The 26,687-nt window shown below is 55.8% G+C and overlaps 1 protein-coding gene across 10 annotated transcripts in view; it reads left to right on the top strand.

Moving 5' to 3' along the window:
• COL18A1 (collagen type XVIII alpha 1 chain) overlaps positions 1 to 26,687 on the top strand; it is a 242,449-nt gene that overhangs the window by 180,481 nt on the left and 35,281 nt on the right. For 8 of the 10 annotated variants that reach the window (XM_073306919.1, XM_073306918.1, XM_073306914.1 and 5 more), the window contains 15 exons: positions 5,832 to 5,915; positions 7,000 to 7,059; positions 11,490 to 11,637; positions 12,858 to 12,973; positions 14,107 to 14,133; positions 15,362 to 15,577; positions 16,410 to 16,436; positions 17,343 to 17,405; positions 17,564 to 17,650; positions 18,976 to 19,029; positions 19,243 to 19,392; positions 20,165 to 20,227; positions 21,436 to 21,480; positions 24,018 to 24,104; positions 25,586 to 25,726. In XM_073306919.1, the coding sequence (XP_073163020.1) occupies positions 5,832 to 5,915; positions 7,000 to 7,059; positions 11,490 to 11,637; positions 12,858 to 12,973; positions 14,107 to 14,133; positions 15,362 to 15,577; positions 16,410 to 16,436; positions 17,343 to 17,405; positions 17,564 to 17,650; positions 18,976 to 19,029; positions 19,243 to 19,392; positions 20,165 to 20,227; positions 21,436 to 21,480; positions 24,018 to 24,104; positions 25,586 to 25,726 (1,368 nt within the window). The remainder of the gene's footprint in view (positions 1 to 5,831; positions 5,916 to 6,999; positions 7,060 to 11,489; positions 11,638 to 12,857; positions 12,974 to 14,106; positions 14,134 to 15,361; positions 15,578 to 16,409; positions 16,437 to 17,342; positions 17,406 to 17,563; positions 17,651 to 18,975; positions 19,030 to 19,242; positions 19,393 to 20,164; positions 20,228 to 21,435; positions 21,481 to 24,017; positions 24,105 to 25,585; positions 25,727 to 26,687) is intronic. The other 2 variants (XM_073306917.1, XM_073306916.1) reach the window with 1 other exon arrangement.

Here is a 26,687-nt window from a genome sequence, read left to right as displayed (position 1 = left end):
GGTTTTCATGGAGTCTACATTTCCACCCTCCTCAAGCAGCCACAGATCTCCTACCAAACAGATTTTACTTCCACTGCCATCTTCCTGCCCCTGTTTCCTGCCCTATAGATGCTCCCACACCCCCACCCCCAGCGCAGGAGTGTGCGGCTCAGTCCACAGCCCGTCTCTCACACAAAAGATGTTGGTGTGGGGCCTTACAGAGGCTCTGGATTGCTCCCCTCGGTCACTGGAGGTTGCTTTTCCCCAACATTGGGTAGAAAAGCAAACTGCAGTCACACAAGCAAAAGCCGTTTGGGATCCTCTTGAGCCAAATGCATTTGTAGCAAACCTTTGGTCCTCTTGCTCTCTGTGGCTGGGAGCCCTGTCCAGGAGCCGTGGTTCTGAGTAATTCTCTTGAGGCTCAGTGGTTTGCGTAGCCATGTCAAGAAACTGACCCATTCATGAGACTTAGAGCAGCAGAATGAATTGGAAACACCATTGTCTCTTAGCGTGTGGTCGCGAGCGAGCAATTTGAATCTAGCCCCCGAGTACGAGGAGAATGTGGGGGTATGCGCGGTGTCCCCTTCTAGCGGCTGGCCCACAAAGCATGTCTCAGTCAGCTACAGCCGTCAGGCTGCAGAGTCTCCTGCTTGTCTGGCTGGAGATCCCAGGGTTAGTCTTGGACGGTGCTTTTTATAGACACACAAAGAAGGTATGTTGCACTCCCAATTCAAATGACTCCAGTAAGTAAAAGTAATGGGAGTTGGGGGTCAGTGTTAGTTCCTAGGACTGTTGGAGGATTGTGCAAGAGTAACGAGCGGGCTGAAGAACTGAAACCATGGAGTTCAATGGCACACATGTCCCTAACGCAGAGGGCTGCATGCGTGCGGCTGTGCGGGCTCCGATTCTCTCCTCAGTGACTGACTGGGGCAGGGCAAAGGGACGCCTAGAGCAGAGTGCTACAGGGGTATGAGAATTGTTCTGAGTTCCCCCTTCCTTGCCCGGAGGCAGCCAGGTAGGATAGAGCCAGTTGAGAGAGGTTCTTAAACCAACCACAGAAAGAGCCTCCTAGATAGGTGCCCGTGCTTCAGAGTGGATTCAGAGATGGCCTGGAAGCTGGTGAGGGAGGGGTTTATGCTCCTGTGTGTCCTTTCAGGAACAAAAGATTGGCAGCCTGGCTAAGGAAATGCCAGCCTGGCTGTGAGTTTTACAAGGAGGCCGTGCATCATCATGCTTCCCACAGCAACTGCGTCGCAGCCCATTCCCAGGGGCTGGGGGATTTCAGTGCCAGTCACAGCGCTCACTTTAATGCCTTTGAACATGAACGAAAGTCTGGCCTCAAGTTTGCGTCCTGCAGCTGGAGTTCCTTCTTTGCGGGCACTGAAAACAGGCCTGATAGTGAGACTCGCGGAGCTCGGTCTATTGAGCGTAGCAAAGAGGAGGTGAAGGGGTGACTTGATTCTAGTCTATAAGCACCTGCATGGGGAACAAATATTTGATAATTGGCTCTTCCGTCTAGCACAGAAATGTACAGCACAATTCAATGACTGGAAGTTGAAGCCAGACAAGTTCAGACTGGAAATAAGGTATCAATGTAGAACAGTGACCGTAATTAACCATGGAAATAATTTCCCAGGGGTTGTGGTGCTTTCTAAATCCAGACTGGATATTCTTCTAAACAATCTGCTGTGTGACTGTGGGGCAGGTCTCTGGCCTGTGCTGTGCAGGAGGTCAGACGAGATGATCACAATGGCGCCTTCTGGCCTTGGAATCTCGGAATGTGAATTTGTGCACTGTAGGGAGAGCGGCGAAGCTGAGCGGAGGCCCGCTGTGTTAATCCAGAAGTCGAATTCCACCAGTTGTGTACCTATAGGCTAGATGAGCCAAGGAAGGCCCTGGGCAGCATCTAGCAAGACAGAGGAGCTCTGGGCCCAATGGGGCAGATCCTCAGCTGGTGTAAATTGTCGTCAATGGTGATCTGCCCCAATATTGCATCAAATGTTTCCATTTTCCTTTGAGCTCTGCTTGGTTTGTGTGTCACCAGGGCAGGCTAGAAGTGCTCTGACCCGCTCTGCCCAGGGCAGTGGGGCATGGGCGTTCATCTCATCCGCTGTCCGTTTGCATTGGTACTGCAGGCTATCTCTAGGGCCTGGGAGCTGATTCTCACTTCCTGCCCAGGCAGGCTAAGGGGCCATATTTTTACCTGTGGTCTCAGGCCCAAGACACAGAAATGGACCCCCAGCTCTCCCGGGGAACCACAGGTCCCAATTTCCTGCCTGCCTTTTGTGGATGTCAAACCTCAGCGGGAACAAGTGCGCCTGGCGTGCGAGTGCATTATGGTGAGGATTAGGGGAGAAAAAAGGGGGCATTTCCACCAGAGGAGCTCTGCGCAGAGATCTCTGACACACACTGCTGAAGGGCTGACTTCATTCTGATTTCTGTATTGGTGTGATTGTTCTAGTATTTCGTTTACCATTTGCATATCGCACTCCCACAATCCCTGGCGTCAGACTCTGCCAGAAGGAGGGGAAGGGGTTGAGGATCGGGGTCTGCTTTCACTTCGCCCTGTGAAATTTATATGGATTTTTCCCAGTCACTAAGAGCAGACTGTGGCCCAAGGAGAGATGGCACCAAGCTGAGGAGGAGGCTGCAGAATGGTCTGAGGTTGCTTGTTTTCACAATTACCCGTTTTAAGGCTTACAAATAAATTACTTCAGTTTCATGAGCTAGCTAGCGAGCATGGTGTCACTGTGGGGGCGGGTCAGGGCACGGGGTCACTGCATGTCCGGGGGTGGGGTCACTGCGGGTGCAGGATGTGGGGTGTCTGCCAGAGTGGGATGTCGATGGCATCAGGCATGACGGAGCATTGTGGGGCGTTACTGCGGGCGGGGCATGTTGGGGTGCCATGGTGGCAGGGCAGGGTGCGGCATGTTGGGGTGTCATGGGGGCGAGGCCGGACATGGTGGGGTGCCATGGTGGGCAGGGCATCACTGCAGGTGGGGCGTGGCATGGTGGGTGTCCTGGCGGCTGGGCAGGGCTTGGCGGGACTTCTTGGGGTGTCAGGGCAGGCAGGGTGTCACTGCGGGCACGGCGGGGCATGGTGGGGTCGCATGGTAGGCAGGGCAGGGCTTCACTGTGGTTGGGACATGGTGGGGTCACGTGGCGGGCAGGGTTGGGCATGGTGGGGTGCCATGGTGGCAGGGCAGGTCCCCACTGCAGGTGGGGTGGGGTAGCGCGGGCGGGTGCAAGAAGGCTCATGTAACCAAATACATCTCTTAGTCCTCCCTGCTCCGGCCCTTACCACCCCTCGCCATCCCCGGCAGACCCCCATCCCAAAACCCCTCCCCTCCTTACCCCGATCCTGCAGCTCAGTCCCTGCATTGCAGGGGAGCACCATTGATCTCACAGCTGCAAGGCTTCCCTGCAAGGGAAAACAAGGGCCCAGTTGGGGCCTTAGCAGCAACCAGGCAGCGTGGTTTCTAGTAGTCTCTTTTCAAATGGCCCGTTTGTGCAAACGAAGGGCTCACTCCTGCACCCAGACTAGGTCAGCTGGAGTTGTCCCAGTGACTTTGGTGTGTCAGAATCAGGACTTCAGATGGCATTACTGAAACATGTATTCCATAAGTGTGTGTGTGTTAAACACACACGTACAGCACGGGGCATGAGACCAGTCTGTGTAAAGAGCTCTCTGCTGTCCTTGCAGCTCTCTTACACACCATGTAGTGACATTCTGTACCTGCTCTTCACCGCAAGCCAGAGCATCTTTCATTCTCTTCATCTGTCAGATCAGAGCACTTCCATCCAGAAGAGTTGTGGGTCAGAAATAGTCACCTTGTACTGGGGTTGTGCCCTGCCGTTGGAGCTCTTTGGATAGTCATTTAATAAATGAGTTGGCAACATTTTACACTACTGTGCTGGGTGACTCTGTTGGTTAATTCAGCCAGCTCTGCAGTGCATTTTGAAGACACTTACGGCCTTTCCTGAGTGGGGAGAGACAACTTCCAGAGTGAACAAAGGAGAACATACGTTATGTAATGGAGATCAATCATCTGGCAAATACTAATAAATCCTGTATAGGAGGTGTTCAGTGACTTCTTGTTTGTGGATCATCAGTCAGTATCTTCTCCTAGCGGAGACCAAGGCGTTCCGAGCTATTGTGCTGTGATGTAATTCAGCCTTGTGGCTGGAAGACAGATCGCTGAACTCTCTGCCGGGTGGGGTCTGGTGCTGGGTGATCATCCAGGAGTGGCTTTTTGGAGCAGGGTTTGTTGTCCTGAGTTGTATAAATCTGGGCTTTGCCTGTATACAGTAGTTGTTAAAACTAAATAAATGGGAAGGAAGTGTGGGTTATGTTAAGAAACACAAATGGAGGCCAGTATCAAACGAGCACTAGGATGTAGCTGTTTGTTTAGAGAGACAGGACTGAGGGAGCCTTTTTCCAGCTCTGAGGATGAAGAAATTGAAGTGAGTCAGTCCTAGGGCTCCCTGTGGCAAGCTGATGTGTGGATGCAGAGCCCTTGCGTGCTCACACCCAGCTCTGGCTGGGTAAGACAGCTCAGCTCTAGTTTGCATTGGTTTGTCCTGGCAGGTCCGGAATAACCCATGACCGGTCCAAGGCCAACATGCCCTTCCCCCGGCCTAGTGCAGAGCGGAGTCCTGAGGGTGGGGAGGCGGGTGTTGGAGAGCGATCCCACTCTGCATTAACCCTGTGGTGGCGGATCCTTTCCTGCGGGGCTGGGCCTGGTCCCCCCACTGTGGTTGTTGCAACCTGGCCCATGGTATCGCAGCACCACTCAGGGTTGGCCAGGCCACCCCTCCGCCATGCCATTAATCTGGCCCTGGCCTGGTGTGTGGAGTCCCAAGGAAGAGTCCCAACCAACCACATGGCCCTGGATAATCATTAAAGTCTGGAAGCTGAGTAAACCGTGGCCCTAAAACCGGTATGAACCCCATATCCGGTTTTTGTGGATATGAGGCAAGCCCTTAAAGTTGCATTTGATTAGCACTAAACCCTTCAGAAAATCGGCGGGACTCGGCCGTTTCTTTTTTGGAGGTTAATATGGGGCTGGCAAATTCAGAATCTGTTGTGGTGAGATGGGTCACAGCGGTGAGGAAAAATTATTTCAAGCAAGGTGAATAAATCCTTTAACTGCTTGCCAGTTACATAACAGAAGACTTTGTGGCAAATTGGATTTGTGTGCAAGCAGGCTTCATATATTCCCAGGCTAATTGTGCTTCATCACAGCAGTTTGCTGACTTCTTAAATTAGGGAGAATGCAATTCAAGAGTCAGCCACCTCATTGCATATTGTGTGCGTAGAGCATGACCCTTCCAGTGCCCATGAGAACGTGAAGAGCTGGTTCTGCTGCGGCCCACGCAGTGCAGAGAGGAGGCGGTGACTGTTCAGTGGTTGGAGAGGGTGGGCTCATTCCGTCCTTCCCCCAAAGCTTTGGCACTGAGCGTTAGTGAGAAGCGTTTGGAATTCACACCACAGAACTCCTGAGAAACGGCACAATTAAACCCAGAAGTTGTTAGTGGGTGCAGTAGCTGTGTTGACCCTGGTTTAAGAAGTTAGCAAGCCACTGTGATTAAGCACAGGCTCTGATTCACTTACCCTGGGAATACATCAGTGCAGGAGAATGGCAATCCGATTCCCTGGACTTGATCCCAATTGAAATGGGAGCTGCGTTTGGTTGTCTTTACCGGCAATTCACACTGTGAACCTTTCCCACCAGCCAGTCAGCTAACAGGGGGATGGCCACTGCCAAGTGGCAACGGATTCTGATAACACACTCTCCCGCAAGCTACCCATGATTATTTGCTGGTGGTGATTGCTGGTATGTGTTTTACAGGGGGTGATTGCAGATCTGAAAGTGACAGGTGATCGCCAAGCAGCTGATCTCCAGTGTGAGGAACAGGATGAGGATTCGGATGTGGTGAGTGCTGTCTGCCATGGCTCGGTGTTATAGCTGTGGTTTGCTTACACAGGGGGGTGTAGAACTTACCGTGGTTCCAGCTGTCAGCAGATTGCTTGCTGGAAGTTAATATGCAATTTACCACACAGGATCACCTTTCCGAAATGTCCAAAAAGCATGAGCCTGACCCCAACAAATCATGAGATTGGCCCCAACATGAGCTTTAAAAACATATAGATTATGTTGTGTGGTTTTGGTCTTTGGTTGTGTGGTTTTGTGTGACATCTCTCTTCCCCCCAGGCTCCTGCCATACCAGACACAATTGCTGTTGTGAAATGGCAACACCCAAGGTGGGTGGGGAGAGCGGGCAGTGCAGTGCAGAAAGGATCTCCCATGGGCACTCATCCTTCTCTCTTTGTCGTCCCCCCAATCCCTCAACAGGTCAGATGGTAGCACAGGAGATCTGCCCCGCCCCAGTGCTTGATGGATGGGGGTTTGTCCAGGAATTTCATGGAAGACTAGACTCCAGGTGGTGGTATTGCCTCCTGCCATTGCTAATGGGGTGTGTCTTCTCCAGCTGCTCCCCTGGGCGCTGAGGCTTGCCACGATGGAGGAAACAGGCTAACTAGCTACTAGTGTCAAGTGATCATTGTGAATTTTAGTTCCTAGCCAAAGCCTCCCCTGTGCACTGAACCAGGGTGAAATCCTGGCCCCAGTGATTTATTTGCAAAACTCCCATTGACTTCTATGGAGTCAGGATTTCCCCTTTTGGTTTTTTTATTGAGTCATGTTAGCGAACGGCCTGTTGCCACTGGTGGGACCAGCTGACTCTTTGGGCTTATAAGTCCTTGTTAGAATCAGCGTGGGCCCAAAGTGAATCTCAGGGCAGGCAGAAATGTGAATACTCAGCACCCAGGAGAAGGATCTCATTGCTAGGTGATCAAAGGCGGTTTGAGACGCACACTTTCCACAGGAGAATGCGGGGCCTGGGTGCGAAGCAGCCAGCGCTGTCGAGTACCCTGATCAGAATGCTCAGGTATGCTGGATACGTTGTCTGCTGACCATGTCTCCCTCTCTCTCTCCCCCCTCCCTTGGAACAATGTAGGCGTCTGGAGATTTTGGAAGTGGAGTTGAAGAAAGGCCCCACCTATCAGGAAAGGAGCGGGTGAGTCTGAGGCCGTGGGCCCAAGAGCAGTCCTTTCCGGCTTGGCCTTGCTTTTCCCATCCAGGTACAGGCCCCATCAAATGGCTAAACACCACACGAGCAGGCAGAGGGACGGGGGCTCTTTCTGTGGGGCCTTCTCTGCTTCCTTCACAGTTATCCTTACTGCTGCAGTGGGCAGCAGAGAGCTGGGGGGAGTTGACAGTCATTCTGCCAATGAATGGTTGATCTTCCTAGGTTAAGACGAGTAATGGCTTGGGGTCCTGATTTCTCCCTTTCCAGCCAGCCCAGAGTGCAGGAAGTAAAAGCCTTGTTGACATAAACTTACGTTTCTTGTGCTGTGCTCCTGGGCCACAGCCTTTATCCTGTGGCTGGTCCCCCCTCTCGATCTTGTGCCATCAGTGAAACCATTGGGAAAGGTGCGAACAGCACGGTGCTTTACCCTGGATCGTGCCAGCTGTCCTGATCACGTCCCCCTGATGCACTGAGCCACAGAGCCGTTCCGTTCCTGTAAGTCAGGTTGTATCACACTTTTTAACTAGCGCATCTGGAACAAAAGCCAACTGGGAATCTGAAAACTGGCGGAGAATCGGAAGAGACTGGTAACTGAATTAGAGCTTTCCTTTGAACCAGACTCCCCGAAGGCTTGCGGTGTTAACTCCCTGGGCTAGGAATTGGCCGTCTATTCAGGCTAATGTCTAATCCCTCCCCTGCATGATGCCTGCTGCTGTATGGCTGCAATAGAAAGCCCACACCTGCTGCTGTTCTCTGCGGTTGCCCCGAGCCTCCAGGCTGTTTTAGGAGTTTGTACGGATTGCAAAAACACACACCTGCTCTGAGCAGCCATCGGCCTGATCCACGGGGTTGTAATGGGAAAGCATCTGTAACGTATGTGGTACAGTTACTGTACGACCTGCCCAGGAAAGTAGGGTGTACAATTGCCTTGTCTTGCTGCTGTGGCAGCATGATTCACCCCTGAATTACCATAAAGCCCATTATGCCTTGAAATTTCAGTTCTCAAGACCAGATTTTGATTAGCACTAAACCCTTCAGAAAATCAGACCAAGAGTCCAGAGAATTGTTAAGCCTTCTCTTTCCTCCGGATGTGCATTAGCACCTGGAAATTTGCCTTTTTATCGTCACGAGTTCAGATTTCAATCCAAACAGCGCGTCCGGGTTCTGAAGGATGGGTTTGGAGGGCAGGGGGGACGATGCAGTGTGCTAACGCTTTGGAGCAGCTGAGGAGGGTGGATTTGCAAAGGACTTGGCGTTTCCTGCTCGTGGTGTGCTCTGCGGTTGAGTGTTGGCAGCGCTCGTGTTCGTCGTTTGTCAGACCTGGCTTGCGGAGCCTCTCCGACAGAACGTCCGTAACTCTGGCCCCAGTGCCGCAGCTCTCTGCCGACTCTCTCCGCGAGTGGCTCTGTGCCGACCTACCAAACCCTGCTGTTTGTATTCCCGTCGCCCTGCAGAGACAGCACAGCTGCGGGAGACAGAGCAGATTGGGTGTTGTCTCGTGCGGCCAAAGAATTGTTTAAGTTCCAATCAGTGAAAGCTGTGCCAAACTACTGCCGTTCCACAGCGCCGGATGTCAGTGAAAGCTTGATTTAAGGTCAGCTGGGTTGCATGGCTTTCACTAAGGGCCTGACCTGGCCCACCGTTGCTTTACTACTGGTGGTGATGCCTGGCTTATGTGTCCCAGCTCCAGGGGGTGTGCAGGGGTGGCACAAGGAAAATCACAGCACTCTCTGGCCATGTAGGCAGAACACGTCTGAGGTGGAGATCGTGAGGAGGCAGTAATTTTGCAATTCCACAAAGCCGTTTTTAGAGGGGGCTTTGCTTGGCTGAACCTCCCTTTCCAAGCGTCCTTCCTGCAGGATCTGCCTAAAGGCAGTGAAGATATGATGACTGGAATGAGTGAAGTATTCCATTGGCATGGCTCCTTGCTGCTGAGGGCAGTGAGGCCTTAGGCTGTGACAGGGTGCCTGGCTTCGCTACCTCGGAGGTTGGCTGGCGCACCAGGCATGCCTCACTAAGGAGATGGCACTCTGGGGAATGTTAGCTGGATGCTGGCGTACGGTAACCTCCCCCGTGGACACCGTTGTTCCAAGGAGGCCATTGCTGCTTCCCTGTAGAGCAGTGGGAGTGCTGGCGTTTTAAATACTCCCCCCACCCCCAGCTGACAGCTGGCCTCCCCTTGAGAGTACGTCCAAACAGCAGCACACCGTGGTGCAGCTAGAGGTCAGTTCCTGCCGACGACAAAGCTCTTGAGGGTACCACGTTTCTGAGGAGCGGGGCGTGAGAGAGATGCTTCCCTCTCACTGAGATCCCGCCCTGCCCAGGGGAGACTGCCCTCAGCTGGGAGCCAGAAGACTGAGTTCTGCTCTGACCTCTCTCGACTGGTGTTTGTGAGAGCCCTGAGCACTCAGCTGTGCACGGAGCCTTGCCTAGAAGGCAGCCGGTGGTGTTTATTCCCCCATTGTACATGTAAGCCAACTGAGAGGTTGGACAAGTAAACCGGGGTAAGGAGCTGGTATTACCCCTGCATACTGCGTTGGTGAAGCCATCACTGGAATCCCAGTTCGGTCTCCACACTTCAGAAAGGACACTGAACATTGGGGAGGGGTCAGAGAAGAGCTACAAGAATGATTCAAGGTCTGGAAAACCTGCCTGAGGGTGAGATCCTGACAGAGCTCCATCTGTTTAGTTTATCCAAGAGAAGTGAAGCAGCGACTTGCTGGTGGTTTGTATGTACCCACGTTAGGAGGAGATCTGTGATGGCAGGCAGCTCTTCAGCAGACACAAGGAGAACCAGATCAGTGGTTGGGAGCTGAAGCTGGACAGAAATCAGGTACCCATTTTGGAAGTGAGGGAGATTCACCTGGGAAGCTTTCCCAGGGTTTTCCATCTCTGGACTCATTAAATCAAGGCTGGATGTTGCTCTAAGAGCCCTGGTCTAGCTTAGCCACCACTTACCGTGTAGGAGTCGCTGGGCGAGGGTCTCCAGCCTGTGCTCTGCAGGTCAGACTAGATGACCATCGTGGTCTCTTCTGGCCTTGCCTCTGTGACATGCACCCTGTGCAGAGGGCTGCAGAGAGGGGCAGGGAGAAGCCAGGTGTGCCCCGTGCTGGGCGGTCTCCAGCTGTATACTCTGCCCCCTTTGCATGACTTAGTGGAATGAAGGGAGAAGAACAGGACAGGGACACTGGTGGTGTGGCCTTATGCCTATGGCCTCTGGGGCGGAGAGCGGGTCCCGCTGGGGTTGAAAGACTGGTCCATCCTACAGCCCAGCCTTTGTTTTCCCACTTCGCCGCTGATGTTTGCTCCCAGAATGCTTTGGGTGTTGAATTTGGTCTGTATGAGATGAGAACTAGGAGTGGGCCTGCTGGAAAGCTGTCTCTGGGTCTGTGAAACACCTGCAGGAATCAGTCCTGTCTGCATTGGAGAAGTCAAACGCAGGGGAAAAGGCAGGATCCTTTCCCTCCACTGGAAGTTTAGTTGAGGGGTAAGCCACAAAACAGGAACATTTCTGCAAGCTCCCCGTGAGACACGGCAAACGTGCTGTTGCCTTACATTTGAACACGGAACGCCGACGCCATCCAGTGACTGGACAGGGGTAATGGCTAGAAGTATTTCTCCTGGGCTCTCTTCCAATCCCGTGTGGTACACAGCACCGTTCTGAATTCCCTTTACACACCGACCTGATCCTGCTGTCCTTCCTCAGGCAAAACTCCCAGGGTGATCAGTTGGCACTTTGCTGGAATAAGGACAGCTGCTTCGGGGCCACCAGCAGCAGCATTTGGTACAAAGTTCAGGGGAAAACCAGGGCTGTTGGCTCACCAGGACACTCAGAGCTTTCTCCTGTCTTTAGTGCGCTGTGCATATGCATTTCTGGGGCCAGAATGAGTGTCCTCATGGGTCCCCTTTTAGTGACAAATGTGGCCATCTCCTCCTTCCAAGCCTGCCCTGGCCCTGCCCGGGGGAAGGCTCTGCTGTGGGGTTTTTGTTTCTGGGTGGTGAACGCTGTGTTTTTAAACCCTCTTTACAATGCAGTGTTGCTTTGCAGCACGTATACAAATACTGACTTGGGCTGTGGAGTCTCCATCCCTGGCAATGTTTAAATCGGGGTTGGCTGTTTGCCCACAAGACCTGCTCTAGTACAAGCAGGAGTTAATTCGGAGCAGTCCTATGGCCTGGGCGATACAGGCAGTCAGACTAGACGATCACAACGGTCCCTTCTGATCTTGGGATCTCTGACTCTGTAACTCCCCATTACTCTTTGTAACCACCTCCAGTAAGCCATGAAGCAAATGCCTATTGTGCCACTGTCCAGCCTGGAAAGTCGACGGGCCTCAGAGGGGGCTGGGCCGCATTGACTGATTAGGGAGTTCTTTTCTCAGGCATTCAAGCTTCTTCCCCTCTCTGGTCTTGCGCAGGGGACCCCGGCTGTGTCGCGGCTCCCGGAACCTCCCCCCGTCACGTCTCCCCCCACCGCTGGGGAGACAGTGGAGAAAGTGAGCGTGGGCTCTCAGCTGCAAACCGAGCAAATCCAAGTGGAAGGGCCCCAGCGAGTTTCTACAGCAGGTAAAACTAGCATTTGCCCCTTTGCCACCCAGCCTGCAGAGATGTTAAGCAGGGGGCAACAACTGCAAATGACCTGGAGCAAGTAGAAACTAGAAATGCCGCAAACTTGATTAGCTGGCTTGAGACAGGCAAGTGGAGCCACTGGTTTCTGTGGCGTCCCCGAAGCAGGGGCCCTCTGGGGGTCTGGCAGCTCATGCAGGCTGCTTGGGGGTGGTGTTCAACGTGCCAGTAGCTAAATCCCTGCAGAGTGGTTGGCTGAAGCTGTGAGCTCCCTCCATGTTACCGTGCTGATTGGTTGGGGGGCCACGAGAGCAGGTCGGGGGGTGTCCTACCCAGCACCTCTCAGATACGCCAGGCTGAGCCTCCTGGGAGGGACTTCTCCCATGGCCTACCTGCCTTGTCTGTTGTTCTGCTACCAGTGGGGCTGGGGCTGATGCAGGGAGCTCAGCTTCCCTCTCCGTGGGGAAGCCCCAACGCTGCGCTCGTGACGTCACGTGTGGTGTGTGCTCCATTTCGCTTTCTGAGGCAGTGCGGCCTGCCTCTTCGAACACATTGGAGCCATTGACAGTTAGTGAGATTGTGCCCAACTCCATTTGAAAAATGGGACCTAGGCTCCTAAATCAGTTAGGCCCAGATTTGGAAGGGTATTCCGTTGTTGCTGCATGCAGCATTGCAAGGCCTAAGTCCTTTGTCTAGAAAGATGGAGAGGTGAACAGCCTGGGGAAAGGGATCCCCCACCGGGGATCCCCAGCTGTTCTGCCGTCAGGGAGCTGGGGGCAGCAGCTAGCATAGGCCCTGTCTCCGTGGGTGCTCCAGGGCTGGAGCACCCACAGGAAAACAACAGTGGGTGCTTAGTACCCACCAGCAGCCCCCTTATCAGCGCCTCCCACCTGCCGCGGGCATGCAGGAGGCGCTGGGAGGGAGAGGAGCGAGGGCAGCCACGCTCGGGGCAGGGGTGGAACAGGGCGGGGGCTTGTGGGAAGGGGTGGAGTGGGGGTCAAGCATCCTCTGGGAAAGGACAAAGTCAGTGCCTGTGGCAGCTGGTGCAAGCCCCATTAGTGGGGAAGTGTCGGAGAGCCCCAGACTGCCCAGCCCTCACGCCCGGGTGTCTTCAGCACAACACGCTGTCCCGCACCCCAGCCCTGCCTGAGCAGAGCGGTCAGCACTGGCCAGCCGGACCCTGCGTCCTCCCTGTAACCGTATGTGGCTCTTCACTCCAGCCAGGGTTGGTCCAAAAGGTGAAAAGGGGGCCCCGGGAGAGAGAGGTGAACGTGGCCCAAAAGGGGACTCTGGAACCGGCGGGGTTCTAGCAGCCGGCAGCACCAAAGGTGACAAGGTCAGTGGTGGTACCTAGTGCTTCTCTAGCAGCTTCACCCCCGGGCTCCGAAGCACATTACGAACCTCCCCACGCCACGGCTCCCGCCTGCAGACACACCAGCGCACTCACCCCTTCCTCCTGCCTCAGTGGGAGAGTCCCTGGAGCCCCTGGCCCGCCGAGCACCCCTCGTGTGCAGTGCAGCGGTGGGGCTCAGCGGGGACAGCCTGGCTTTGATAGGGGGAACAGAGCAGAGAGCCGGTCGTGACCGTGTCCAGCTCCTGGCTGTGCAGCAGACCCGGCAGACTGGGCACTGCTGGCGAGGATCTGGCAGTGAGGGGAAGGGGCGACGACAGTAAACCAGGCAGTAAGGAAGAGCCAACGAAGAAGAGGCCAAGGGCAGGGCTATGACCTGGAACAAAGGGCAAAGGCGTGTGGCAGGGCTCGTCAGGCACAGCTGAACAGTTCCCCCTCCTGCAGCTGGTGATGCTGGGAGGCGCTTCTCACCATCTGCCCGTTCCACGGCCTTGGTCTGTGCCAGAGCAGGCAGCGAGTCCCTCCCTGCTCCCGGGCTCTGACTGCGGGCCAGCTCCCCACGTCCTTCAGGCATAGCAGGGCGCCCAGCTGGTGGGAAGCAGCCACAGCATTGGCAGGGCTAGGGCAAGAGAAGCTCTCTTCTCGAGCACAGCAGCCCAGCCCTGCAAACGCTCGCTCTGGGCAAATCCCAGCGGCTCCCGCGAACGCATCCCCCGTGTTTAGGGGAGCAGTGTGTGTGCAGAGGCTGTCCCCATGCATTGTCAGATGAGCATGATGGGGACAGCCATGCCTGGTGCCAACAGCCTCCAGGACCCACTGATGTCAGCAGGGTGGCAGGAGCACCCCCACGGCTGGATCGAGCCCCTTCACAACAGCTGTGCGCATGGGGGCCAAGCCGACATCCCTACCTCTCCTAGGGGTGGTAATGTCCAGGCTCCAGAGGACTGCATTGCACTGAACTCCCTTGTACGGTGCTGCTCCAGGAAGCAGCTGGCTCAGGTCTAGCCGCATGTGCGCTGAGGGTGATGTCAGGGGAGCGCGCGCCGTGACTTGCCGGGGGTGCAGGGTAAACAAGGACACCTGTCGGTGCAATGATGCTTCACTCTTTTATTCTGCAGGGGGAAAAAGGAGACCTGGGCGTTAAGGTGAGCACGGTGACCACGGGGTGTTGTACAGAAGTGGGGTTACAGGCAGGGGGCCCATGCTCTGTACCGACAGGGGCAGATACTCTCGCTGGCTGGCGTTCTTGCTGGGTGTCAGCCCAGGCCCGTGGCATGGCCTTGGGCTGTGCTGTCCACGCTGTTCCCTTGCTGCGGAGACTGACTGGACAAGTCATGTTCCCTGTAAGGCCTGGGGGCGAGTGGTGCTGAGAGGCCAGAGCACCTGCTGGCTTCCCAGGCTCAGTGGGCCAGGAAGCCAGGCCCAGATTCGCACAGGAATCCACGGGCCCTCGTTTGCTGAGTCGGACCCTCGGAGGCAATCGCCCAGGACCAAATCCCAGGGGTCTTGCTGAGTTCTCACACATCCCTCACTCCCCTGACTTGGTCCTGGCTCGGCATCTTCGCCTCCCACAAATGTGCGTGTTGAGCGAGTCCCTGTGAGACTGGCCGGCAGGCAGCCCGGGCCACGGCAGGAGAGGGAGCAGACACTGATGGCTGCTCGGGGCAGCAGGACCTGGGAGAGGAAAGCTGGGAGTGATGCCAGAGCTGGGCAGAGCACCTGTCTTTCCACCGCAGGTGCCTGGCATGCTGCTGTCTCACAACAGACCTGCTGCCCAAGCTCGCAGCTCATAACCCTCCCTGGGCATTCAGGAGCAGACTGGGTCACAAGGATCGCTGTCTGCAGCACTGGAATCGCTGGCTTGGCGTGGCCTGTGGCAGTATCCGATACCATAGTGGTGGTGATGGCATTGTCTCAGGAGCAGAGCCTGCTATGTACCAGGCCCCTTCCTGGCGTGTCCTGCTCTAAGGAGCCCTCAGGCCAAGAACAGAGGCTGGGGCAGGGAAATCAGCCAGTTCAGCCTCTGGGCGGGCTGGGAGCACTGGTGTCCAGTGTGATCGGCTGCATGTCCCAGGCTGTGGGGCTGCCTGCGTCAGCATGTGTGCGCAGACAGAGCCAAGCCAGGGAATCCCAGAGGTGAGTCGTACTTCTCCATGTGGGACTGGCTGAGGGAACTAGGTGGGCATTTTGTATCACCCCTTGGGCCCATGCTGGGCCCAGCCAGCTCCACAAGGCCAGAGTCTGGCATTTCCAGGGCACAGCATCAGTGCAGAGTGAGGGAGCAGGGAACTCTGGGGATCCTGGCCATAGGCAGTGCCTGGACCAGGCTGGGGAATGCGGCTGGTGGCTCATGGTTTCCCCTTTCATCCCCAGGGAAGTGCAGGATTTGGGTATCCCGGCTTGAAGGGGCAGAAAGGGGAGCCAGGTGCCCAGGGATCTCCCGGCCCCGCTGGCCCGCCTGGGCCCCCTGGCTCTATGGTGCAGCGCCTGGATGGCTCTGTGGTGGAGCAGGTTGCCGGGCCTCCAGGACCAACAGGCCCCCCAGGGCTGCCCGGGGAAGATGGCCTCCCTGGCAAGGATGGAGAGCCCGTGAGTAAACCTTCAACCCAGCCAAGCATGGGGAGCAGGCTGAGGGCTGCTGGGCTCTCTGGGATGGGGGCCAGCAAATGCCTTCCTGCCCCAGGAGATGCCAGCGGAGTGCTATTGGGACCCTGTGGTGCGGCCTCGTCATTCTCCTCCCTGGCCCTCCCCATGCAGCCTGGCCCTTTGCATCCCAGCTATCGGCTGGGTCCCGCTGCATTGCATCTGTCCCCTGCTGCCCAGGACCCTGCCTTCCCCCCGTCTCCACCTGCTCTGTTCCTCGTTCTGTCCCCATCTCCTCTCCCTCTCCACTGGTCCCACCCGAATGGGATTAGAAAGCTCCCCTTTCTCCTTACCACTCCGTGCCCGCAAGCTGCCCCCCGCCTCTGCCTATCTCCTTGCTTCCCTTTCTTGCCTCCCTCCCTGCTCCAGGCCTGCACTTCCCACCACCCCAGGTTCCTGTTGGGCCAGCACAGACCCAGCCACCCTTGGCTGTTTGGCCTTGGAGCTGGGGGTGATCTCGGGTGCTCATCCTCCCTCCCAGATGTGCCGTGGAGAGAAGAGGGGCTTCGACATATTCTGAACCAGGCTGCGTGGGTGGGGCTGCTGAGCTGGGGCAAAGCGTGGCAGTAGCCACAGAGGCCCGGCAGAGCAGGCCAACGCCCTTGCTGGTGCTGCTGAAACCCCACCAAAGCCCCCAGGGTGCTGGGTGAGAGAGAAGGGGGAGTACTCCGAGGAGCCAGGGGGCAGGGCAGGGCAGGGCAGCGCATCCCCCAGGGCGTGGCCGGGTGGTGAATATCTCCCCGTCTCGTTAACACCTCTCCATCTCTGTTGGCTCTAGGGTGATCCTGGTGAAGACGGGAAACCTGTAAGTGTCACCGTTTGCTTCCCCCTCGCACTGCCAGTGTGCTGGTGTACGCGTGTGCCACCTGCAGACACTCACGGGGCTGGCCACAAGTACTCCTGTTCTCTTAACCCGGGATTGGCTGAGTCCCTGCCATGTAGTGCGTGCTTCCTAGTGCTCCACGCATGCATCGCTACAGGCCTAGCAGGGTGTTACAGGAACACTGCTTAGAGTGCACCTGTGCAAAGGGCCAGCGCTCTGGGGCGTATTCCCAGGACTGGCATGTGTAAGACGTGGGGGGTCACTGTCCCGGTCTGCTCGGCACTGGGAAGGCCTCAGCTGGAGTCCTGGGTCCAGGTCTGGGTGCCACGCGTCAGGAAAGCTGTGGGCAGGTTGGAGAGAGTCCGGAGCACAGCAACAAAAATGAGAAAAGGGTTGGAAACCCTGACCTGTGAGGAAAGCTTAAAGACCTGGGCATGTTCCGTCTTGAGAGGAGAAGATGGAGCGGGGGACCTGAGAACAGACGTCAAATACTTTAAGGGCTGTTACAAAAAGGGTGGTGGACAGTGGTTCTCCACGGCCACTGAAGGCAGGACAAGAAGTAATGGGCTTCATCAGCTGCAAGGGAGAGAGAGCTAGAAAGTTTTTCCTAATATCTGACTCTTGGGGTAGGTAAGCTCTGGAACAGGCTTCCAAGGGGGGCTGAGGAATCCCCATCCCTGGAGGTTTTGAAGAACAGGCTGGACAAACAGCTGCATGAGATGGTCTCAGGGGTTTTCTTGGCTGCACTAGATGGCCTCTCGAGGCCCCTTCCAGTCCCGCATTGCTCTGTGTCTGTCGTGTGACAGAGAACTGCCCCCAGTGTACCCTCTGGGATGCAGTAGGCCCTTGGCTCTAGCTCCCCATCAGTCTCTTTATTTCCCTTTGCAGGGTGACGTTGGGCCCCAGGGATTCCCTGGAACTCCCGGAGAGCCTGGCCTCAAGGGGCAGAAGGTGAGTTCCTGGCACGCGGGCATGAAGGGAGGGTCTAACTGGCTCTCTCTGGCTCCAGGCGTGACCTCTTTGGAACCACCCTGTTTTGTGTGCCTAATGTGCAGTGGAGTAACAGAGAGCCCGTGTTACAAGTTCTGTTGTCTCTTCTGTGTGCTTAGGGTGAGCCCGGAGTCGGCGCAAGAGGCCCCCCTGGACTGCCCGGGCCGCCCGGGACACCAGGCCTCTCTTCCAAACAGGACAAGCTGGTACGTTCCTGGGGGGCCCTTTGGCATTGGGTCCAAGGACCTGGCTCTGACCCTCCTGCTGAGGGGCACAGAGATCCTGGCTCCTGCCATGGCGCTGAGCAGCTGGCAGAGCTGATGCTTGCTGTGATGTTAGTGTGGCGGTAAAATGGAGCAGCCCCACTCTGCAGTGTGAAGGGTGCTCACGGTTCTCCCTGCGCGACGCTTCCTTGTTGGGAAATGCCGATCCCACGAAATCAGCCCTTCCACCAGAACTTACCAGGTTCATCAATTTTCAGTGAAAAGTTATGAGTTTATTCCTTTCAGTGAGGTCACAATCTTTTGTTCCTATCTTAGGTAATAGAGACATTTTGCCTATTCTGTCATGTCAGTGTCTAATATGTCCTGTCATTTACTTTATTTTTAATTTTATTTTTATACTATTTTGTTTTACTAATTGCAATAGGAAATTACCAGTTACAATAAGAGTGGAGTAAACAAAGGATCATTTACCAAACCAATTATTACCAATACCCATTCCAAAACCAATCACCAATTTATAAAAGTCTATTATATTGTCATTTATAATATTATATAAAAGTGCTTTGACTATTGTTGTCCTGTCACATCATATTATATCATATACATTATATGACAGTCAAAACGTTTCACTTTTATAATATATTACAAATGATTCGGTACTCTAGCAGAAAAGTTGTCAATAAAGTTGAAATGAAACGTTTTGATTAAATGTCATTTCAGCTTTTCCTAAATGAAATTTTTGAATTGTGTTCCATGAGAGATTTTGCAATGTCAGTTCTTCACTCGGATTTGGAACCGAAAGAAAACTGGAATTTTGGAATCGGAATCTTGGATTCTGCTACGCGCTCGGCGCTGCCGGAGAAAGCAGGCCGGGCCCCGCAGACGGAGGCTGCAGCAGGGCTCAGGGCTCAACACCTTTTCCATGGGGGATATGGCCCTTACGCAGAGGCCTGCCCAAGGTCTGGGCACCTCCTCAGCCCCGCTCAGGCCTTGCTGTGAGTGGGTTCATGCAGCCCCTGAGCCTCGTGCTGGGCGTCTGCCTGTGGGGCGTATCTGCCCTCTGTAGTCAGACTGCCCTGCTTTCTGTGGCTGGTGCGGATAAGAAACTGCTCTTCCCCACGTCCAGTCTGACTCCCTCGGCCGCTCCGGAGGTGCTTCCTGCTAGTTCAGCAGCGGGGGCCGAGGTCCAGCCCACGGAACCCTTCACTCCCCAGCACCACAGAAGCGGGCCGAGTCCCTGCTGGCAATGTGTGCCAGCTCCCCGGAGCCATGGGAGTCACGTCTGTGTCCGTGTGCTTCTCTTCCAGACGTTCATCGACATGGAAGGCTCTGGGTTTGGAGGCGATCTGGAAAGCTTCCGGGTGAGTGGTGAAGCGCAGGGAAGGGGGCTGCTCCAGCTACCTCTTGAAGGCTTCGTTTGCTTAGCCCTGGTGTTGGGTGGTATTCTACAGGCTGCCATGGTGAGTGGCACCAGACGTGGCGTGCCAAGGGACACCAGTCGGCGTCTGGAGATGGTGCCGCAGGCACGGGAGAACGTGGCCACGTGCAGCCAAACATCCTTTACTTTGTTTCAGGGCCCCCGAGGCCCACCAGGGCCCCCCGGACCTCCTGGGGTGCCCGGCCTGCCAGGAGAGCCAGGAAGATTTGGGATGAACAGCACTGAGCTGCCAGGACCCCCCGGCCTGCCAGGCAGAGCTGGCGTCCCCGGAGCCAAAGGCCTACCAGTAAGTGTGGAGGGGAGCATGTGCTGGGAATGGCGATGTGTTCCAGGGCTGCTCCTGGTGCTTGCTGGCATTAAGGGCAGTGCGCCAGCATTTCCCGTGGCAGGGCCAGAGCCAGGGCCTTTCGGCCTGGCTCTGGCTGGAGGTGCTGGAGCATGGGGGGGCACGGGGCACGCCTTCTCATTGGAATTCGGGGGGAATGGACACCTGGTGCACACGAACAGCAGCTGTACCCAGGCGCTGCCTTTAGCTTGGGTGGTCAGAGGATGTGGGGTGCGGGGCAATAGATGGGATGGAGACACCCGAGGAAACATGTCAGCTCTAGGAGTGGGTGACAGCCGGGGCTGGGGCGTGGCTGGAGAGGAGCCCGGCGCGGGGCGTGGCTGGAGAGGAGCCCGGCGCGGGGCGTGGCTGGAGAGGAGCCCGGCGCGGGGCGATGGCCCGTCCCGGGCTGGGGCGTAGCTGGAGAAGAGCCCGGCGGGGGGCGATGGCCCGTCCCGGGCTGGGGCGTGGCTGGAGAAGAGCCCGGCGGGGGGCGATGGCCCGTCCTGGGCTGGGGCGTGGCTGGAGAGGAGCCCGGTGTGCAGTGACTCTCATCGAAAGCTAAAGCAACTCCCGGGCGTGAGAGTCAGTGCGCAGCATGGTGGCCGTGTACCACTGAGGGCAGCTGGGCCTTTTCCTCTGACGTGTAAAGAGTTAATGCAATAAACCAGCATGAAAATGGCAGTTCTGAAATGTTTCCTCCAACTGAGATTACCTCTCTCTAACTTTGCAGGGTCCTGCGGGTCCTCCAGGAGAAAATGGGTCTGCCGGCCAGCCTGGGCTTCGAGGAGAACGGGTACGTGTCCCCTCTTCGTGGGTCCTGGGCTGGAACCACAGAGTCTTTGCAGTAACTTGCTGGCTAGGGGCAGGCAAGAGCCTGGGGTAGCTCTGTCCTGCCCCAAGCCCTGCCTCGAGTCAGAACAAGCACCCTTTGCCTTGGGTACTGAAAAGTATGGGATATATCCCCACGGTGACTGGGGGCAGGCCAGGGCATGCAGTCTGTGAGCCGCCCGCAGCTGTGTGGTCTTGCTCTGCGTTTGTGCAGCGCCTAACACACAGGGACCCAGGGCCGTGCCTGGCCTTCTAGGCGCTCCGATGGTACACACCATACTGCGTCATAAGAAATCCCAGCTCAGGAGCACGCCTGGCCCGCAGCAGGGGTCGGTGGCAAAGTGCTGGAGGGAACTTGCGTGCCCCTGGTGTGCTGAGCGAATGTAACTGGCGGACGGAGGGGGCCGGACAGGAGGCATAGCAGGAAATGCAGCTACCAGGGAGTGGAAAGTAAAGCAGCCCACACCCCACTCATATGCCCCCACTTCAGCTGGCATCTGCCCAGCACGCCCGCTGCGGATGGCAGCCTGGTGGTAGCCGCTGACTCGGGCTGACATTGGTCCCCGCAGGCTGCCTTGTCCCTGCCCACAGAGCGCAGACCTGCAGCAGGGTACCCCAGCGCATGATCACGGCTGACTGGGGACTATGGACGCGGCCTCTGCTCCCAGCGTCCCCTCATGGACAGAGCGTGGGATGTGCGGCCGCGGAGCCGGTGCGAGGCTGCTGTGCAAGCCTGCTGCAGTCCTTCACGGCGTGCCACACCTTCGCTGTCCTGGCTGGAGTCTGTGCACTTTGTGCTCCACGCATGCTGCGCACCGGGGAGCGAGCGCCCCCAGAAATCAGGGATCAGACCTGTGTTACCTGTGGTCGCTTTCTTGGTGGGGGAAGCTGTTCCGGTCACTCTTGCGGCTGTCCTGCGTGCCCAGGATCGGATCTTGTGCAGGGCTATGGTAGCTCTGCTGGGGGAAGCCTACCCAGACTTGTAGCTAAGGCCAGGTGAGGTAATACTGTATCCCCAGCCCTGTGTCAAAAAGACTCCAAAGAAGCGTGTGAACAGGTTACACAGTCCCCCCAGCTGTCCTAGTGTGCCACTGGGCCAGACAGCTCTCCCCTCTGTCCTGGCCTGCAGCACTGTGTCTGACGATTCACTCTTCCTTCGCTTCTTGTTCCCAGGGGGACCCAGGTGACCTAGGCCTCCCCGGAGCTCCTGGACCCAAGGTACAGTAACCTCCCCTCCCCCGGAACCGTTCTCTGGCTCTGAGATTACTCTGCCCCTTGTAGTGCAGGTGACTTGGAAACCAGCACCCAGATTCCACTGGGGATCTATCTGCTCTCCTTCAATTGCAGGCTGTACCCAGCCAGGGTGGGTGGAAGGGAGAGCTCATGGCAGGGGTCACAGGCAGGCCTGGGACGTGTGGCTAAGTTTAGGAAGAGACGGGAAACGTGACCCGCGATGTGCCGCTCGCACGTCTCCTGAGTGGTGGCCGGCAGCATGGTGCTGGGGCTCTGCCATCTTGTTGCCAGCTCTGTCACTGAATCGGTTTGTGACGCTGACCAGGAAACACTCTGTGCTTCACCTTTTCCGCCTGTGAAGTGGGGACCCTGCCCCTTACAGTAAAGAGCTTTCCCATCAATGGCTGGCTGCACAGCTTCCAGCGTAGCAGCAGGTGTTACATGCTGGCCAGGAGGATACAAGGATACCTCAGATCTCAGCAAGATTGTCGGAGAGCAACGCTCTTTCCCAGCCACGGATCAGCATGGGGGAGGTCTTGGTGCAGGACACTGTCCCATGTATGTCTGCAGTTTGGCTCAGGGCTCGTCACAATCCTGACTGAGCTTACAGCGTGACTCGTGGAAATACTTTTTAACTCATACGCTCAGCGCATTCAGTGCAGTCACTGGTGTGGGATAAGGCCCCGATCCTGCAAACACTCGCTTGTGTAACTTTACTCTCCTCTTATGAGCAGAATTCCATGCAGCCCTGAGGCTTCGCACGGTCAGGCCTTCCCCGTACCCGCAGGGCGTCCTTCTGACAGTCACTCTTCGGACGTCTGTGCTTTAAACTGAAACGGGACCTTAACTTTATCTAAACTTTAACAAAATTCCATATGGCAAAAGCCATTTGCTTTATGGCTTCTCTGTCAAGCTGCTACGTCTCTGTCTAACTTCTTCTTCTTGATTTTTATTTTATTCTGAGAACTGCCACAGCCTAGAGCCACCAAGAAAGCCAAAGTGTAGTTTTCCTAATTGGGAAAGGCTATTCCTGCTGACTTTTTGATGGATGTCCCACGCAGAATGATCTCAATGCAATTTTAGAAAATTGGGAATTTTCAGTGCTGCAAAATTGGCCCTGGCGCTCAAGCGCGTGGAGTTTTAATAGTAGATAGGGGGCCCCGTTAGAAATAGAAATCCAGAATCAAATCCAGGGGATGATCCACATAAGAAGAGGTGTGCTGGCCAACTAGCTTACAGCAGTTGCCATTCCTGAGACAACCATTCCCACGTCGACGAGCGGTGCACAGCGATACTTGAATTGGGAGTGAATACAGTGGATCGGTACCTGCATTGAGGCCGGTTTCAGAGTAACAGCCGTGTTAGTCTGTATTCGCAAAAAGAAAAGGAGGACTTGTGGCACCTTAGAGACTAACCAATTTATTTGAGCATAAGCTTTTGTGAGCTACAGCTCACTTCATCGGATGCATACTGTGGAAAGTGTAGAAGATCCTGCAGGAGAGTGGGGTGGGGGGAGGTATTTTTTCATGCTTTGTGTGTATAAAAAGATCTTCTACACTTTCCACAATATGCATCCGATGAAGTGAGCAGTAGCTCACGAAAGCTTACGCTCAAATAAATTGGTTAGTCTCTAAGGTGCCACAAGTCCTCCTTTTCTTTTTGCATTTAGGCCATTTACCCTTGGCCAATTCAGTGGCTCCTTCAGTCTCCTGATTACCCACTGTGGGTCCCGTTCCCTGCATGTTCCCCTCTGCCCGCTGCTGGTGTTTTGTTCTGTCCTGCCTCTTTCCTCTGTCCCGCTCTCCAGAGCACACGTATAACTGATGTCATGTCTGGGCTGGGTGAGGGCAGCACGTGCCTGGAAGCACACATGCTCTTCCTGAGGGTCTGTGGGCACAAAACCACTCAAGCCCTTCTGGCTGAGCACCAGGGTGCGGAAGCTCTGGGCCGAGGCTGCAATTCCCCAACGCCCTGGAGCATCCGCTGTGTCCATTGTGACTCAGTCACAGCAGCGAGACACCGAGGCTTCCCGTTAAATGTGGGCCTGAGTGCTAGAAAGAATCGGGGCCTAGATCTTCAGTTCTCCAGGCCGTGTCCCCAGCTGTTCGGAGCAGGTGAGATGCATCGCTCTGCACAGGGTGGGTATGAGGCCTGGGCTCCACTCACGTGGACGCTGCTCTGGAGCGGTAGTGGGAGGGCCCAGCGTGAGCACGTGGGGCCAGCGCCCAACTGGTGCACATTGGCATCAAGACGTGAAGTTGACAGAGCTCCATTGATTTACACCAGCCAGGGCAGGAGCTGGCTCCTGGGTTTGAGCTCGTTGCTAGGTCCCAGGTGGAATCTGGGACTGATGTAACAGAAGATAGGAATATGAACTCCTGAGCCCATTTCCCAGCAAAGGGTCGTTTTGGAAGGCCATGGGGCTGTAAGGTCTGCTCTTCCACCAGTGCTCATAGGAAATGATTTCTTTTCTCTTATCACTCTTCTCTCTGTCTCCACTCACTCTTTTCCCATCTAATCAGAGCAACCTGCCTCCTATCCCTTCCTACCTGCTAGAACTGCTTTCTTACTACTCTACATCCCCACCTGTGGGAGAGACCAGGTTCGAGGTAAAGGCTCCGTACACGCGTGCCGACGGCATGGCTTAGACAGGCGCATGTGTCTCAGAGCTCTCGCTGTCAAAAATAAGAGAATCCTATGGAGGAAAGTCACTTAAATCCAGTTGCTCTGTGTGGTTCTGCATGTCAGGTTATCCATGGCAAATCTGTGCTCTTTGAGCTTGTGTTTGTATGTTGAGTCCAGTGCATCCAAACTCTGCCCAGCCACGTGGGGTGTGGTTGCCTCTCTTACGCCGGGGGCGAGTGATCACATGTTACCAATTACACTTTTTATGCTACAAAATTGATTGGAATTTTTTCCATGAGATCAGTGGAAGTGTCATGTGTTACTGAATATAAAGAGCTACTGGATTTAAAAGTCTGGTGGCAGCGTAGGAACCCAAAGTAGTTACAGACTGAGGCAAAGCAAGCCTGAGAAGCATCCGTCCCCTGGGTTAATTGCATGTCTGGGTTAATTGCAGGTCTCTTTCGTGTATGGTTTATAGGTACTTGTAAAGGCATTTATTCAGTGCAAGCAGGAAAGCATTTGAAATGCTGACCTTTTCTTTATTATTGTCTGAGGAGTTAATAACGTGGATAACGTAGTTCACAATTTCTGTTGAATATTGCTCCTTCCGTACAGTATTTTCATTCTGTATTGCCCAGCGTCTGCATGACCCTTAATGTTCTGATAGAGAGAGGGAAATATCATGCAAAGTCAAACTTCTTAGTGCAACGAGTGGCTCTGTCTGACCAACGAGGAAAGCATGAAGTGGGCTTGTCTAAGCCAGGGGCATGCCTCTGAGCTCCCAGGACGTACAGAATTGTACTGGGAGAGACAGTGCAGGGTCTCTGCACATGTAACTTGCAGAGGGATGCTAGCCGTTCCCTTGCTTCCTTGTACGTGTGGAGAGGTACCTTGACTCAGTTCATTGGCTTTCCAGCCGGCAGGCTTTTGAGCAGCATTTCCTAAGAAAGAATTAGGTTGGTAGTTTCATGAACGCACCCTGGGGGACGTTTTCCACACTGCAGAGAGCACTGGTCTTGCGATACGGGGGTGGGACCGGCAGTTGCTGCTCAGGAGAGGAGAATGGGTGCTGCAGGGCAGGGGAAGGGTGCCCCAGCAGAGCAGTGAGGACGCAGAACCTGCCCTCACCGTACCTGGCACTAACTACAGGGGTGAGTTTCTCACCTCCCTGAAAGGTGCGTTCACCCGGAATGTGTCTGCCTCTCTCTCATCAAATCTGCCAGTGTAGGCAGTTCTGGGACTGTCTGGGAAGTGCTGGTAACTGACATGGGTCTTGGATCGCTTGTTTTATTGGTCTGATTTGCTGCTCAGTCTTTGCTTGCGCTGTGCTTTCGGCTGGGGGGCATAGGGGGAGGGAATGCTCCCCTCCGCTCTGGGCTATTAGATCCCATTGCTCTGGCTGCAGCCTCAGAGCTCAGGCCGTAGCCTGTCTGCGTGACAGGGTTCCTTTTGTTCCCACTTGCAGGGCAGTAAGGGCGAGATGGGGCTGGCGGGAGCCCCAGGAGAAACCGGGCTGGCAGGCCTTCCTGGACCTATGGGACCACGAGGACCACTAGGTCCCCCAGGCCCTGCTGGACCTCCTGGGCCAGGCTACGAGGTTGGATTTGTAAGTACCAGCCATGGCTGCTAAGCAGATTGAAATCCTAACACTCCATTCCTGCCATGAGTTAGTGGGCATCCTGCACGGGGAGCACGTTGCCTTGTGCTCTGGGGGCCCCACTTGAGGCGTCCTGCACGGGGAGCACGTTGCCCATGTGCCCTGGGGGGGGCCCACTTGAGGGGGTTCTGTGGGAAGAGCATTGCCCGTGCTCTCTGCGGAGGCCCCACCTGGGGCACCCCTTGGGGGCACGTTGCCCATGTGCCCTGGGGGGGCCCACTTGAGGGGGTTCTGTGGGAAGAGCATTGCCCGTGCTCTCTGCGGAGGCCCCACCTGGGGCATCCCTTGGGGGCACGTTGCCCGTGTGCTCTGGGGGGCCCCTCCCGGGGCATCCCGTGGGGAGCACGTTGCCCGTGTGCTCTGGGGGGCCCCACTTGGCAGATCCTGTAGGGGGCACATTGTCTGTGTGCTCTGGGGGGCCAGACTCAGGGTCCCGTGGGGAGCGTGTTGTCTGCCCATTCTGGTGCCTGCATTGGATCCTCCAGTGGGACCCTAATGGAATCCCAGTTCTTGCTTGTAGGACCCCCTTTCTGGGCTGACGTGTGTGCCCAGCCCCCTCACTCTGACCTGCAACGCGCTAGCCAAGTGGCTTTGAGCTGGCAGGCCCTGCAGCAGTGTGGTGGGGCAGAACTCCGGTGTCCCTCCCGGTGTGTGAGGAGTCTTTCCCTCCCCACTGCTCCGGCGGGATACGGGGAGGGGAAGGGCCTGCCCCTGGGGGTTCTGGCTGTGCACAGTAATGGTGCCTCCCGGGCAGCTGCTGTTCTGCTGTCTGAACGTGGAGGCCTGCGTGCCGTGCCCCGGGTACCACATCCCCCCACTGCTTCGCTATGTGAAGAAAAGGCCAAGCTGACGGGCTCCCGGCTGACACTGCTCCCATTCGCTGTTTGCTTGTTGTGGTTCTGCCTGGCAA

The sequence above is a fragment of the Lepidochelys kempii genome, chromosome 11 (assembly GCF_965140265.1).
Source record: "Lepidochelys kempii isolate rLepKem1 chromosome 11, rLepKem1.hap2, whole genome shotgun sequence".
Lineage (NCBI taxonomy): Eukaryota > Metazoa > Chordata > Testudines > Cheloniidae > Lepidochelys > Lepidochelys kempii.
The sequence above is the reverse complement of the archived record's forward strand: the minus strand, read 5'-3'. Positions and strand labels throughout refer to the sequence as shown.